Below are 16,972 nucleotides of genomic sequence, written 5' to 3' on the forward strand. Positions count from 1 at the left end.
GAATGCTATTTGCTCAGCAAATATTTATCACAGCCTTGCGAGGCACTGGACACTGTGCCGGACTGTGGAAATATAAAGATGACTAAGGCAAAATTTATTCAGGGAGGAGGAGTGTAAACAAAAATTACAATCTCTCCCTGAACAGAGTGCAGAGGAAGCACAAAGGAAGATCCGCTCAGAGTCAGGAAACGCTCGAGAGAAAAAGTGGGCCATGAGCAGAGCAGGGCTGCACCACTTCCAGGATGTAGAGCTGAGGCTTTTGTCCTCTGGCTACATTTATTGTTATTATTGTATGAATAGCAGTGAGCTGAATGCAAGGGGGAAGGACGGCAGAGATGTTTTAGAAAGAGGTGATGTCTCTCCTGTCGTGTTTGCTCTGATGATTGGCTGGTGGTTTAGGCAGTAGTTATGGATGGCGTGCTCCATCCTAAACTCTGTCTCTCTCCGACTCCTCCTCTTAGTGCCTTCCCAGCTATGAGCAGGGTGCGCAGAGAGTTTTTCTTTTGTTTCATACAGAATTATAAACCAATTCCAACAGATTGGTTGGGTTCCTGGATGAATTTTGTGAAGGAGTTTTACAGTTACGAATTTTCCATTTATTAGACAATCAGCCACAGAAGTGCTACTCAGTGTAACTGCATTCAATTTCTACTGCTACCTAGAGTTGTAATGACATGACGCCATACATAGTAACACTAGTCATAAAAAGAATGTTTCCAGATAGACTGGACCACACTGTGTAGGTATGTTTTTGAAGGTCAATTAACTGTCTAAACTTAATGGCTGCATGCATGTAACAGTAAACATCCAAATGAAAACTGAAAATCATAGTTTTCCAGATGTTTTACCTATGAAGCCAAGCATCTGGAAAAACAAAAACATCTGGATGACTGAATGTACTTAACACTTTTCACCCAGCCATTTTGGCATCACGCAGACATAGGCCAAATCTCTTTTGTTTTCCATATCAGTAGCAGTGAAAAGCTGCAGTAAGAATCACATTGTTAAGTAATATTAAGAGTAATACAAACAAATCAAATAAATCCAAAGTAAATAGTTGTTTGAACTGAAATTGTATTTAAGTTATTGAAACACGTTCTTATACATGCATCAGGATCACTTTAAAGCTAAAGCATTTGAACGACATTGTTATAAATGGAGCTGCAGTATTTAAAATAATGGTTTATAATGTATTTCTTAAGCATTAGGAAATAACCTGGGTGTATAACAGATGAATATATGAATTTTATTTGAATTATGAAATAAAATTTAGGAAAGTGTTAACAAGTTTTAAACCACTGGTTTGGCTTTATATGTTAATAGTTTTCAGCAAATATAGATGACTAAAATACCAAAGGACATAATCCAAAGGTATTATGGAGGGGTGGATTGACTAGGAGGAGACAGGGATGGCAGAGACACTGTCACTTACTAGCTATGGAACACAGGCAAGTCAGTGTACCTTAAGTGTGTTGGGATGGAATAAAAGAACACATGTGAAATCACCTCACCCTGCATGTGCACATGGTAGCTGCGTAATGAGTGCCAGTTGCCGTCTGCTCAGAGAGCACCCCAGGAGCCCACAGGGATGGATCCTTTCGGGGTGGGCAGAGTTCTCTCTTAGTCCTGACTGATCAGTGTCATTTTAACGGCGTGCTAACACATTATAGTTTCAGTTGCTACATGTGTTTAAAAAATAATTATATAAAACTTTAAAAAAATAATGTATCATTTTTATCTTTCATATATTCTTAGAAAGTATTTAAAAAAGAGGTATCTGTTATTGTGTTATTTTACATAGCAGAAAAAAAGATACGAAAACATTGCTGAAAAGCTGTTTCAGAGACAGAGTGAGACACAGGACTCCACCGGACAGTTCGGTGCTCTTTCTCTTGCCCTTACTGATACCAATGGAAACAGATACGGAAAATCTCATTCTCAGACCGGGTGAGAAATAGCCTCAAATGGCAGGCCGTTTACCTGCAACAAATACTATTCCACAACTTTCCATCTTTAGTGATATAAAATTTAAGTTCTTTTTCCTCTCAGAAAACAATCAAATTTAATATGCTGGCGTCTCTTTTCACTTCCACATTTGTAGAATCTAGTCACAGTTGTAAATGGCAGGTGGTGTTAGAATATCCTATTGTATTTCCTATCAGGAAAGAGGGCACAATATCAATCAAACTACTAAAAACCTCTGAGTTATTTGAAAACTCCTCAATATCATTTTAATACATAATTTATTACCCTGGGTCATAGGCACAGGAATAAAGATGGGCAAATACAGGTAGCCCCCCTTTTGTGTCTTTTAAAACCTATGTGAAAATTTGATGACTGTGTATCAGATACTGTTTTGGCAGATTCAGTGGGGTAGTTTGCTATCTCAGTGTGACCATTTTTGTAAATCTTAAACTTGGTTTGCTTAGAAAATAATCTTCACCTACTATTTGGGCAAGGGGGTAAATACAGATTTTTTAAAAATGCAACATTACCTTAAAATGAAGTAGCTTCTAATAATACCACTAATTACAATGAGTTTAAGTCACAAATTGATTTTCTATTTAAAAGCAGCATTTTACAACACTATAGAAAATGTAAATATTTCTGTGCAAAAGGGGCACTTAAGGAAAGAATTGCCCATCATATTTGTACAATAAATTTTATGGAAAGAACAAGTACTTTTTTTTTTCTCTAGCAAACACTTAGTATACACCAGGTACTATCATAAACACTTTAGAACACACTATAATTGTAATAATGATCCTATGGGGTAATTACAACTATTGGTCCCATTTTTCAGGTGAAGAAACTGAGGTAAGGAAAGGTTAAGGAACTTTCCCAAGGTCACACAGCTAAAAGAGGCTGTGCCAAGATCCCAACCCAGGCCGTTTGGCTTTGGAGTCTGAGCTTTTACCCACTGTTCAATATGACGCCTATTAAAAATAATCTAAAGACATTGGCCGGTCCCCTTCAGGCTTCCAACAAAAGTACAGTAAACAATTACTTTGTCCTAAGAATGATTTGTGTCCTCGGACCAAAAAGCCACGAGCTGTTGTATGCAATAGTTCTTTGTAAGTGACAGCTGCTCTGCTTTGTGAACGTCCCACACGCATGCCAGAAAGTTAATATCAATTACAATTAAGGAGGAAAATTATTTGGGGCAACATCATGTTTCACAAGAGCCTTGCTAAGTAAAGCATTGCCAAAGAGCGAAAATATTAACGCTTTGCTAAAACTTTGCCTTTTTTTTCTGTGCCGACTTTTTTAAAAGGTGTGAACTGTGAATTGGAAGTTGATGAATGTCGGTCCCAGCCCTGCCTCAGTGGTGCAACCTGTCAGGATGCTGTGGAGGCCCGTTTCTGTGACTGTGCCCCCGGCCTCCTGGGTGATGGCTGTGAGCTCAGCACTGATGAGTGTGCCAGTGGGCCGTGTCTCCATGGGGGGCTGTGCGTGGATGGAGCCAACAGGTACATTTTCTCCTACGTTTGGGTCGTTGGCTTGGAGCGAACTCACTGACCAGAAGCTATTGCACCAGTCATTCTGGTGAATTTGGAGATCTTACATCGCTGGCTTAAAATGTGCAGATTGCTTTTTATACTTTAAATATAAAAAAGTTGTAACATTCACATTTTATTAAAATAATGCAACCTTTGGACGCCATCTGTCTCAAGAGGGAGCATTTTCCAAGTCATTCTTGTAGTAGTCTTGAACTGGTTCTGTTACAGAAAAGCGCCAGCCTTCCAAATCCACGAAACAAATGGAATCTACCTTCCGTATCTTTTGTAGATGGAAAAACAAAGCTAGAAATACAAATGGAATCTACCTTCCGTATCTTTTGTAGATGGAAAAACAAAGCTATATGTGAATATAAGATTGTATTTATAAAATAACAAGCATATAAATCAAGTGGTGAAAAATAAATCCTTTAGGAATTTTATATAAACAGTGTTGGAAAGGGCGTTGATATTAAATTAATTATATCTTGAATTTCTAGGTGTTTGGAGAATTGGGTGAATACTTTGAAGACAGCAGAACGATGAGAAGTAGCCATGTAATTCTGTTCCAAATTAGAGTCTATCATTGGCTTTTCAGTAAAAACAAAAACAAAAATAAAACAATAAATTACACCTTAATATGATGCATATAATAAATTTGGGTAATAGTAGTTGAATTCATATAAATATTTTTGAAAGAACTTTCTAATACTTATTTAAACCACAAGCATCGAGTTATTAAACACAAGTTTTAACAGCATTAGCATTTAATATTGCCTTGACAGATCCTTCAGTGGCTCAGTGGACGGCAAGATGGGCACTAAAGCTCCCCCTTTACAATAAGGAGTCTAAAGTTCAGGGAAGTTAGGTGGCCCCCCCACCCCCCCCCCCCCCACAAATTCACACAGTTAATTCTTTGAAAAAGGAGGCCTAGAATTGAACTTTCCTTTATTTAATAAAGAAGATATAATTTATCCCAAATCTGAATTTTAAAGTGAATCAGACTCAAAAGGGCAGTAATAAAAGGCACGTGTGCTTCATATATACCCAGGAAAATAATGTGATTTTAAATAGAGCAAAGTGGTAGAACATTTTTTTTGTAAACTATAACCATTCTCCACGTCTTGCCTGTGACTTTCAGTTACACCCAAATGATTCTCCAGTGGCATGAATCTTCACGCCTGGAGACAGGTAACTGGGCAACACATAGACCAGAAAGGCAGTTTCCACACAAGCGCTCCAGACAAAAGGAGGATGGTCTCCCAGCCATGCTTCACTGTTTCCAGAAAGCATCAGAACAGAAGGCACACAACGCTTTTAATGCCTATGGAAATGCAAACAGAGCAAGGCTGAACCTGCCAGCTTTCCTCTCTTCACCTGAATGTGTGCCATGAATAATTTTTCTATTGTATCCACATCTCTCTTATGACCTAAATTTTGAGATCATTGCAAGGTCAGCAATTACAACCTGACTTTATTTTCCCACAGCAAAAAATTAACACATTTGCTATGAGGAGTGTGGGAAAGTCAGAAACTATACCCCATGAAAGGTTCTTGCAGACAAAGGAAGATTCAAATGGAGACTGATTCCGTGAATTGAGGTCCACTAGCCAGCCGTGACCACAGGGCTCTTGTCTCCAATGTCTTACACATAGTAGATTTGTAGTAGATATTTTTAATTAAGTAAATGGAATAGTGAATAGAGGATTTCTAGCTAACAAAATTATGTATAAAAATTATAGTCACTTATATTTGCTAATATTTAAGTTTCCTTAGTGAAATCTTAATATCTGTGTTGGTGGTAAATAGACACACAGCCGTGGTGAACAGGACTGTTACTCTTTATACAGTACTAGGTATCCCTCCCCCCAGACACTCATTTTATCTAAGCTGAGTGTGTAAGCCCATGTTTTTGTGATACTAGATCCTCGAGGAGAGACCGTCTAAATTGAAAGCCTATTCTTGATAAAGTGAACAACTCTCCCCAACAGATTTGTATTTTAGGTCTGTCAAGTAATCCCACTTAATCAGTGAATGATTACAAATAGCAAGACTAAAATATTCTTGTACTCTGAAAATAAGAAAACATAAGTCACAATTTATATAATGAGAATTTTTCCTGTTTTTTTCATAATTTATTGTTTCATTTTTCATAAGGGACCTCTTTCTGGGCTCTCTATATAAAAAAGTGCCTTGATGATATAAATCAGTCTCTACTGCTTCACAGTATTAACAACTTTATTTGGTACTATTCAGTAGTTTTATTCAGTATTTTCTGCCCTTTGGCATGCCGTGTCCATTCTTTATAAGCACATTTAATTATGCCAACAACTCTGTCACAAAGGTACTATTATCTTCAATTTATGGGTGAGGAAATTGAAGTATACGATCATGGTTTCCAAATAATTTTGATTGAAAACTGTACTGTAAAATTTTAAAGATAAAAAGCTATTAATATGGAAATGCATAATGCTTTCAGGCTTATAGAGATGATTCCTCAAGGTTTTTGATAAGTATTAAAACCATGCCATGGGTCTGGGGTTGATAGACAAGTGAAGAGACAGGATAACAATATTTGATCTCAATATGACCAAGAGTTGATGTGACAATTTCATTTTACTCGCCAGGTACAGCTGTAACTGCATGGGTAGTGGATTCACAGGGACACATTGTGAGACCTTGATGCCTCCATGTTGGTCAAAACCCTGTCACAATAATGCTACATGTGAGGACAGTGCTGACAATTACACTTGTCACTGCTGGCCTGGTAAGTGACAAAATATCTTCCACCATTTTTTTTTTTTTTTTTTGCTTAGAATAGAAACAAATCGCTTATAGCAAATAGAAACTAAAAATTCTTGTTGCTAAAGGTTTAAAATCAACTCTTTCTTCTAGTTATCATTGTTTAATTTAATTGTATTCTTCAGTGCTCAAACATATCTACTGCTACACTATGCATTGTCTGAAGTAGGTTACCAAGCTGCCCAATCATCAGAATCTTCTGGAAGAAAACACAGAGGGAAAAAAAAGTCAATGGAAGGGTCGATTTCAGCATGGTCTTCGTGGAGTAAAATTCACTGGAAGGTGCTTCCTTTTCCTCCAAGATGTTTTCCTTGACGCCTAGAATATATTAAAACACATGAAACACTATTAAAATCCCAAGTGCTTGTGTTATAATTCATGGAGTCAGTCAGTGTGATCATAATGGTCCCCATAAAGGGTATAGAATGATATTCCAGAAATGGGTGTATTCTCCTAGCCCTTTATAATGTAAAAGACAATACAAGTTACACACACATAAACCATAACTAAAAATTACACTTAAAAGGTAATTAGACTTGAGTGTAGAGGTGGTACCAGAATCAGTAGGAAACAGTATGTGATACTTGAATCAACAGGCCACCCGTAAATATTGATGTTAATTTTGGCAATGACCCTGCTTGACATATTTTAACCTAATTCTTACTAGGATTTTATTGCTAGAAATGAAAGAGCATTTTGTCTCCCTTCTTTCTTGATCCATTGGAAAACACTGATAAATTTATGATAATTTAAAATCTAGCTGTTGCAAGCTGGCTGGTCATCTACCCCCTCCTCCCCACTCACATTACTGTCTGAGGAAAGGATGACCCTGTGGCTGGGGAGGAGGCATGGAGACCAGGGTCAGTCCTGTCAGTAGCAGCTTCTGATGGAAAGACATCTCGTTGCCTGAGGCACGTGTAACACGCTTTGGTTAAATACATTTTGTAGGTAAAAACAAAACAAACATAAAAGTATAAAAGGAAGTTTGGAATTCTTCTGTGGCTCAGAAATCTGTGTATCTCATGTGTCTTCCCACTTCCAGATAACGAATAGGGTATATTTTTATCCTTTGGTCATTGGCTCTGGTCAGTAGGAAACAGTATGTAACACTTGAATCAACAGGAGCCCTGTAATACTGAATTTTTTCCAAAACATGTTATTCCACATTCTTGTCATCAACCAACACTCAACACTCAATCAACACTCTGGGCAGGACCTCAGTCCCTAAGCAGGGCATGGAGCAGACAGCTTGGGAGCAGGACAAGTCCACCATTTGTTAACCAAGTAAACTAGGGTGAGTTACCTCTTAATTCTTAAATTTCTCATCCGCGAATGAAGGATAAACAAAAAAACTACTTGTAGTGTTGTTGTGAGGGGTAAAATTATAAAAATAGAGCCTGGCACATATTAGGTACTCAAAGAAAAGGCAACTATGTATTACTACACCCCAAGCTCTACACCAGGAGGTGGAAATTGTGTAGGAGAGATGGTTTCTGTGCCCTAAAGGCTTTGTAATGGAGCCAGGCAGTTAAGAGGAGCGGCCTAAAAGAAGACCAGCATGTTGCACAGCAAAGCCAGTCCTGGTCTTCTTTTACGCTGCTCCTCTTAGCTGCCTGGCTCCATTACAAAGCCTTTAGGGTACAGAAACTAACATGGTATTGTGAAGCAATTATACTCCAATAACGATCTATTGAAAAAAAAAGACCAGTATGTGTTCCATACGTTCAAGCCACATGGACTTCAGGGCCATGATTCCTCATATGAGGAATCTGGGCAATCAAAAAGACTTCGTTCCTCCTTCCAAGGAGCTTAAATTCTATCTGGGATACAGTGTGAAAAAAATGTGTACAGTACAATTTTGGGTACAATAAGAAGCTCTATTAAATTCTGTAAAAGGGATTAAGGAGAGAAGAAGTTCAGGGATGGCTTGACCAAGGAGGCACCATTTTAGACAACTTGAAAGATCACTAAGCATATCCCAGAAATGTACCCAGTGGCCGTGTGACTTTGGCCACGTTACCGCTCTGAGTCTCGGTGTCCTCATCGATAGATAAAGCAGAGATGATGATAATAATATCTACCTCATAGTGTTGTTGTGGAGATAATTCCAGCAATAGAGAAGGAGCTCCCAGCTCAGCCTAGACCATAGGGAGCACTCGATAAATGTCAACTAGATACTAAGATTAGGAGATTGGCCATTCTAGACCCTATGGCCAGCACGCAGCAGCTCATTACTTATTTAAGGATAGAAGAGAGGAAGAAAAAGAAGAGGGAAAGAAGAAAGGGCAGCAGGCACACATGGAAAAGAGCATGTCCAATTGTGGAACTTTGAGCGATTGTTTAAAATGCTGGACTACGCAGGGCTGAGGGTAGAGAGATGGGGCTGGGGAGCAAGATGAGACTGAAGCCGGATCACAGTGCTGTTTGTCTGCCCTGCAAACTACGGGGCAGAGAAGTAACATAATCTGACCTGTTAATTTAAAAAGAGCTCTCTGGCACTTTAGTGGAAGATGATTGAGAGAAATAAGGCTGAAGGCAGGGAATCTGGTGAGAGTTCTGCAATAGTTTAAATAAGAGATAAGCCAACTGGCCAGAACAAAGACCGTAGTGGTGAGGGTGGAGATGAGGGGATGGATGGCCATGAGACCACTTTAGGAGGTAGAAATGATGTGGGGATTGAGAAAGGGACACCGATTTAGGACAGTTCTACTTCTGAGTTTCTTGGGTCGCTGGATGGATGGTGATTTTGCCTAAAGAGAAAACTCAGAATGTCTTTGTACCCAATTCTCACAGTTATATAGAAAGAGAAGATTTAATGCTACAAGCTACTCCATATCTAAGAAAAGGAGACCATTCCTTTGGATCACGAGACCACTGCCACTGAGCACGATGGCAAGAATCCACTGCTGGAATTGCCCAGGGTCCTCATTTCAAGAGTAATTAATTACAAGAAGGGTTAGTCACTTTAAATGCCTATCTTGAAAGTTTTCCTGTTACCCAGAAAAGATAGGGTTTGTTTTTTTTAAAAAAAAACATAATTTAAGAACCCTGGGTTCTTGACTCAGCATCATATTGTTTCTTTGTACAGAGTTTTACAGGAAAACTTGTTAAATCTATTGAATGTAGCCTTGATTGGAGGAATCTATTTATATACGTGGTTAAAGGGTACAGCAAACAGAATCCCCACAGGGCCCCAGTGGTGGGGACAGGACTGGTAAGACTATAAATCAGAACCTTCCTAATGTTCAGGATAAGAATAAGACAATGCATGAGCCGGAAAGCCAGAAAGGACTTATGAAGGTTCTAAATTACTTCCTAACCTGGCCTGTGTATGAGTCTTCAAACTTAGAATGAGAAGAAAATTGAAAATAGTCAGAACTTTCTTTAAGTCAACTGTAGCACAACAAGTTTTTATAATGGTTTTGTGACAACCATTATTTAGTGAATATTTGTAGATCCTTAAGTATGAAATAGAAGCACTTAAAAAGTAGACATTCAGGCATAAAAGACTGAGGGTTCTGGGGGAGGGTCACTACCAAGGATTGTGGGACCTTGATCTGACATGTGCTTTTAGTTTCCATTTCAACTCTAAGTTTCTTCTTCAGACCGCTGACAAAGACCCCAGGGGTCAAATGTGACAAAAGTATTATATTGTTGAGCAACAGAATTTATGTTGTGCTTACGATTTGACATAGGGCCCCATTCAGGTTTATATTAAAATTACAAAATAAGCGATCCCATCATATTCTCATTATCTGCTTATTAAGAGTTATCAATTCTCTAGTTTATCTGCTAAGCTAGGATTATCATCTAAATTGTTGATTAGAACTATTTGAATCTCATTCAGATATTGATTGAAGGCCTACTACTCAGGTGTTGCTCTGTCCTGGAGTGGAGAATAAAAAAACAGTCCCTGCTTTTGTGGAGCTTACAGTCTGTTGAGGGAGACAGCTATCAAATACATCAACAAATGAAAGCTATATATGTAAATAAATTTTAAGAGATAACTATAAAAGTAACTACATAATAGCAATCACTGTAAGACAATGAAAGGAAAGAATTGGGTATATGAGAGAAAAAAGGATCTTACTTAGATCTGACCATGAGGAAAAGAGAACGTAATAAGAGATGGAGCCTGAAAGCTTAGAGTTATCCAAGCCTTGGAGAATGGTTTTCTAGGAGAGGGAACAATGTTATAAAGGCCCTGGGGTAGAAAACATTCTAGGGACAGGAATGCAGAGATAGGATTAGGGCCAGATAATAAAGGGCCGGTCAGGTTAAGGATTTTAAATTTTATTCTGTGTGAAAAGTGAAGCCATTGAATGGTTTTAAAGTACAGAAATACCATGATTTGATTTATAACTTTTACAATTCTGGATTGTAAATTTAACATGGATAGACTGTGCAAGGGAGTTCAAAAAGCAAGTTGCAGAAGGATGCGTGCAGTACAATTCCAGTTATGTTAACACACACACAATAAATATATACATATATAGTTTTAACAGGTGCATATGTATGTAAAACCAGAGGAATAGTTCTGGTAGGGACTTTCTTTTATATTTAATATTAAAATGTTTTATAAAGTACTAAATCATTCATGTTTTATTGTTTTTATTCTTGTCCCTAATAAAATGACCCAGCTAAATCCATTCAAATACAAATCAATTTTTTATTGTCTCACTGAGTGTTAAGAAGCAATCATTTACCTTTACTTTGAGTTTTAAGAGAAGAATTTAGGGTTGGCTTTGTAGATCCTGCTGACTTTACAGCTATTCTCTGGAAAAATATATCATTTTTTTTTTTCTTGCTTAACATTCAAACAATTGGAATATTTGAGGAATTGGAGTCTAGTTAAAATGTCCAGGTTAGATCAAGGTTATCCTGAAGTTCCTTGTTCATCCAATCTTTATTAAAAGCATTGATCGATATTATAGGAGTGACTCCATTGTTACTATTACTCATGTTCGTGGAAGCCTCTCTTACCAGATCCTTTGCCAGCTCCTTGAAGGAGGCCCAGCACCTTGTTAACTGGTGCCAGCACAGTGGCCAGCCTCCGGTCAGGCACATACTCTATGGTTGAGAGGCTTTGACTCAGCAGCTTCTCTGAACGTTTATCCTGCAGGATACACGGGGGCCCAGTGTGAGACCGACATCGATGGATGCAGTAGTAGCCCCTGCCAGTCTGATGGGGAATGCGTGGAGCTGTCCTCAGGGGAAGGGCATGGGCGCCTTGCCCAGCTGCTGTCTCTATCCGGCCACCCCGAAGCCTCAGGTTACATCTGCATCTGTCCACCTGGACTCACAGGTGAGGCCCAGGGCTGGGGAGATGCCTTGACTTTCTAGCGTTTGATGGCAGATCACGCATTCAACCAAATGGTGGCTGAGCAGTGAGATCTGTGCCGTATAACCTCTGTTGCTGTGGTGCAAAGGGTCCCCCGTGTGGGCCTGAAAAATACCTCATTTCACATATCGTAATTCCTCAGATCATGAGGAAAATGTTAAAAATAGGGATAGAAGAGATGTACGAAAGGGGAAATACTTGTATACGTTATCCTGGGAATTAGAAGCTGACTCAAATTCTTCACCTTATAAACAGAAAATGTTGGAATTTTTATGTCATGAAATTTTATAATGATGTTACATTTTATGTTATTCAAATTTGCTTAAATAAGTTAACATACTTATATTTACACAGAAAAATTATCTAGTCTCAAGTAATCCACTATTCTATAGCTAAAGTTGTTCCCTATATCAAATTTAAATGACTCTAACTTTTTCTACAGCATTCTTACTCTAAAATGCAGAGGAAATGTGCACGTATGTTTTCCAATGAACAGTTGTGTTTGTGTCTGCTCCCATTTCTGAAAATTTTCAGAAGTTTGGAGACAGTCCCGTATTTGGTAATGAGTAGCAACTTACCTACAATTGCATGGATACCACTGAGAAAACTAATTACAACCTAGATTTCTATCTTATTCTTTTCTCAATAGATCCAGTGATATCTGAGGAAAATATTTCAGCTGCTATCGGGGATTTCTGAGGAAAGAAAATAAGGAATAAGAAAAAAGGGGGAGGGGGTCTATTTATTTGATGGCAGTGTTTGCTGTAAGGTTGCTGTAGAAGATTTCCTTATTCACTGTCCCCTCTACGAAAAACACACAGGGGAAAAGCCTCTCCAGTGTCAACATCAGTATAAGTATTGTTTTTCCTGAATAGCTTCTAGCTTGCATGCTTTTTCCCTTAGTAAAATGTGTGCAAATAAATCTTGATAAATGAAAAAAAGCATGAAATAAATCTTGCAATACATCACATTTCCCAACAATGTAAGATGCCAGAAATCTTATAGGTAAAAGTGGGTTCTACAAGCATATATGTTTTTCTGGAATATATTTCTGTATTTACCCCACCTCTGAGATTATTTAAATTTCCTCTTTCTGTTTCTTACATTTGCCTTTTTTTTTTTTTTTTTCTTATTTTTTCTGAATTGTTTGATCCTGGTATAGTGTAAGTATTTTTGTCAGCTACTTTAAATCCCTCTTGGAACAAGGTAAGGGAGTTCTAAAATTTTTTATTGGGTTTAGGGTTATAAAGAAGAGATTCTATCAAAGTCAGAGGCCATTGCTAATGTTGCCTTATCAGATAAAAGAACATGGTTGACCAAAGAATCTGCAGATCCAAACAGGAGAGGCAGTGAAATGTTTCAGGGAAGTGTGTTGGCCTTAATTTCTGAAGAGCAGCCAAAAATGACTAAATGAGTTAAGAAGTCCTGGGCTGCCCCAAGTATTTCATTTTGGGGGTGCCAGTGTAAATGGTGTTGTGTTGTTAATTTCAAATTCTACTTGTTCATTGCTGTTATGTAGAAAAGCAATTGACTTTTGTATATTATATTAACCTTGTACTCTGCAACCTTGCTATAATCATTTATTAGTTCCAGGAGATTTTTTGTCAATTCTTTCATATTTTCTACATAAATAATCATGCTCCTGCCTTTTTAAAAAATTAACATTTGCATGGTATGCCTTTTTCCATCCTTATACTTTCAACTTACTTATTGAATTTGAAGTGAGTTTCTTCTAAATGGCGTATTAAAAAGCATATTATTGGGTCATGCTTTTTCAAAATTATTCTGTCAATCTCTGCCTTTTAATTGATATATTTAGACCATTTACCTTTAAGTAATTATTGATATATTAGGGGTGAACTCTGCCATTTTATTATGTTTTCTGTTTGATTTCTTTGTTTCTCTTTTCTTATCTTTCTGTGGGTTACTTGACCATTTTTTTAGGATTTCATCTTGATTTATTTATAGTATTTTCAGCTGTATTGTGTAGCTTTCATAGTGGTTGTTCTGGGTATTACAATATACACATGTAATTATCATAGCCTATTGGTATTAACATGTTACAATTTTGGGTGAAGTGGAGGAAAACTCTATTTCCACTTAGGTCCCTTTGTCTTCCCCACTTTAAAATATCATTGTCTTGAGGATAAGATGGTATTATAATCCTTATTTTAATCATTACATATGATTTAGGAAACTCATGTAGAGAAGAGTGTTCTATTATATTTACCTGCCCTCTCCATTGTTCTTCCTTTCTGCCTTTTGCCTCAAGATTCTTATTCTACTGTTTACATTATGTTTAAAGAACTTCCTTTAGCTTTTCTTTAAGAGTAGGTATGCTGGGACTTCCCTGGCGGTCCAATGGTTAAGACTTCACCTTCCAATGCAGGGGGTGCAGGTTCAATCCCTGGTTGGGGAGCTAAGATCCCACATGCCTCAGGGCCAAAAAACCAAGACATACAGCAGAAGCAATATTGTAACAAATTCAATAAAGACTTTAAAAATAGTCCACATTAAAAAAAAAAAAAAAAACTTAAAAAAAAAAAAAGAATAGGTGTGCTAGTGACAATTCTTTTGGTTTTCCTTTATCTGAGAAAGTCTTTATTGCCCATTTGTTCCTGAAGTGTAGTTTGTTGAATATAGAATTCATGGTTGACAATTGTTTTCTTTCAGCATTTGAAAAATTCTACATCACTTCCTACTGCACTCCATGGTTTCAAATGAGAAATCTGCTATCATTGAAATTGGCAGCCTTTCTCTGGCTACGTGTAGAGAACAAATGTGGTAGTGATAACACCTTCAACTCTGTCTTTAGTTTTTGGAATTTTAGTTATGATGTGTCTTGGTGTCAATTTATTTGGGTTTTTCCTATTTGGAATTAACTCAGCTTTTCAAATCTGTGGATTTATGTCTTTTGCCAAATTTAGGATCTCTTTAGCCAAGTTTTTCTTTGAATGCTCTTTCAGCCCTACTCTTTTTCTTCTCCTGCAACTCTGATAATATAAGTTTTGTGTCTTTTGCTATTTTCCCACAGATTCCTGAGGTTCTATTCATTTGTTTTTCTCTCCTTTGTTTAGAATGGGTAAATTCGATTGATCTGTCTTCAAATTCACTAATTTTATTCTCTTTCTCTTTCATCTACTCTCTACTATTGTACCCATCCAGAGAATTGATTATTTCTCCTATTTTATTTTCCAGTTTTATAATTTCCATTTTTTGTAGCATCTAATTCCTTGCTGATAATTTCTATTTTTCCTTTTATCTTTTATTTCCTTTTATTTCTACTTTTCCTTTTATCTACCTTTCCTTTTTATCTCAAGAGAATTTGTAATTGCTTATTAAATCATTTTGTGATGGTTACTTTAAATCTTTGTCAGATAATTCCAAAATCTGATTCAGCTCCAGTTGAGTTGATGACATCAGTTCATTTTCTTTTCTCACTCAAGTTGTGGTTTTCCCTATTCTTGGTATGATGGGTGACTTTTCAGTCGTATCCAGGACATTTTGGATATTATGCTAGGAAACTATTGGTCTTATTTGAATTTTTAAAATTTTAGCAGGCAGTCACCTTTTTATTTTGGGCAAACAGGTCATAGCCCACTTTTGTGGGCTATATAGGTCCAATAATCAGTTAAATTTCAGAATTGTGGCAGTGTTAGTTTAGTCTGCTTGGTATATCTGGTGTCACCGGGGCTCCCACTGATCTCTGCTGAGGATATAAATGACACAGTTTACTTTTTGCAAGCTATACATATTTGCAGTTCTATCACTTGTTATATTAAAATAAATTTCCATCATGATGAAAAATATAATTGTGAACAATACATTTAATGACAGAGCTCCATTCAAAGAAACCCTTAGAGTTGTTAAATATAGCTACAAAGGTTTCCATTTTTTAAATTATAATTAAGGATGTATTTGTTGCTCTTTACTACATGTACAGTTATGTTCCAAATTGAAAATGGTTGTGGTTGGATATTGAATGCAATTTTTTAGCTTTGTTATAATGTGAAAGTGAAATATACCAGAGTAGAAATTAACTGAGGGTCCCTGAAGACAGTACTCAGAGAGAGAGAGAAATAGAGCTGAAAGCCATGGAAAATGGGAAATAGTGAAAACATGGGTAAAAGGGGGCAGAGAATCCTAATGAGAGGAACCAAGCCCCTCTGAAGGGGGACCAGCTTTTACCAGGGTTTCTTCTGGGACTTTCAACAGGTAAGGCAAGTTGAGCCCACAGAAACCAGAAGTATTATTTGATAAGATGATTGAGAAAAGTCTGAAGACCCATTTAGGTATTTTAATGATCAGAACTGAAACTTGGAAACTCATGAGCCTAGATGCAATAATGGTCACTCTTCTTTAATAATCTCAAAATCATTAAAAAATATTCTTTGGCAAAATATCCTCACATACTGCCATAGCCAGTTTGTGCCTATAGCTGCAACGCTCAACTTGAAATGAGAATGGCGCATAAACACTTGATTTAAAGTCTGTGGATTTACTTAAGACCCACATATTCACATAATTTTAATGGTAAACTAAATAAATCTATAATTGGAGAAGGCCTGTAGTTGAAAAACACTGTGCAGTCCAGTCCAAAACTGTAAACTATCTTTATTTTGTATGACCATCCTTGACCGCTGCTAGAAGGAATGTTGGCTGCTTCTTTCTATCATGTTTTAACTTTTCACTTTGGGGCACTGGACTCAGTTCTAGGGATATAATGATGAAAATACATGGTCTCTTCCCAAAGGAAAGTGAAAGAGCGGGAGGAAAAAGATGCACAAGAATACAAGACGGTACGATAACTGCCACAGTGAAGCCATAAAAAGGTACAGTCAGAGAAATCAGGAAAGAGGACCTATTTATGCTATTTTTGCCAGATAGAATTTAGTGGAAATTACGAGAATCCAAATGACTTGGTAGTTTTTTTAATACAAATGATCATGTTGCTTCTAAAAATTAAGAAAGGATCTCATGACCTGTGTGCTTACCCTTGAAGCATCGTGTTCTAACCAAGCTAAATTGGAAACAATTGACTCATGTTTTTATGTGAACATTCTGTTTCTGTTTATCAAAATGTGATAGTGATAATACCTTTAACAAGTTTCCCAACTGCTTGTAAGCCAAGTCCAATTTTCAGCTCTAACTTTCACTCACCAACTCCAATTAGCATTTACTCCAGCAAAGAGCAACGCCATTGCTGGTTTCTGGAGTGCTTCCTTGTTGCCTCTGAGGTGGGGATTTTATTCTGCTTCACCCATCTGCTCTGTGCATGGGAAGAACTAAGCAGTGCAGCAGGGGATCCTGTGACGTCCTGGCTTCAAACCTC

At 37.3% G+C, this 16,972-nt stretch overlaps 1 protein-coding gene across 4 annotated transcripts in view; it reads left to right on the forward strand.

Annotated features, from left to right (window-relative positions):
• CRB1 (crumbs cell polarity complex component 1) overlaps positions 1-16,972 on the forward strand; it is a 275,719-nt gene that overhangs the window by 145,610 nt on the left and 113,137 nt on the right. For all 4 annotated transcript variants that reach the window (XM_068541848.1, XM_068541846.1, XM_068541847.1 and 1 more), the window contains 3 exons: positions 3,275-3,470; positions 6,125-6,264; positions 11,422-11,604. In XM_068541848.1, coding sequence (XP_068397949.1) covers positions 3,275-3,470; positions 6,125-6,264; positions 11,422-11,604 — 519 coding nt within the window. The remainder of the gene's footprint in view (positions 1-3,274; positions 3,471-6,124; positions 6,265-11,421; positions 11,605-16,972) is intronic.

Source organism: Eschrichtius robustus, chromosome 3 (genome assembly GCF_028021215.1).
Source record: "Eschrichtius robustus isolate mEscRob2 chromosome 3, mEscRob2.pri, whole genome shotgun sequence".
In the NCBI taxonomy this organism is placed as follows: domain Eukaryota; kingdom Metazoa; phylum Chordata; class Mammalia; order Artiodactyla; family Eschrichtiidae; genus Eschrichtius; species Eschrichtius robustus.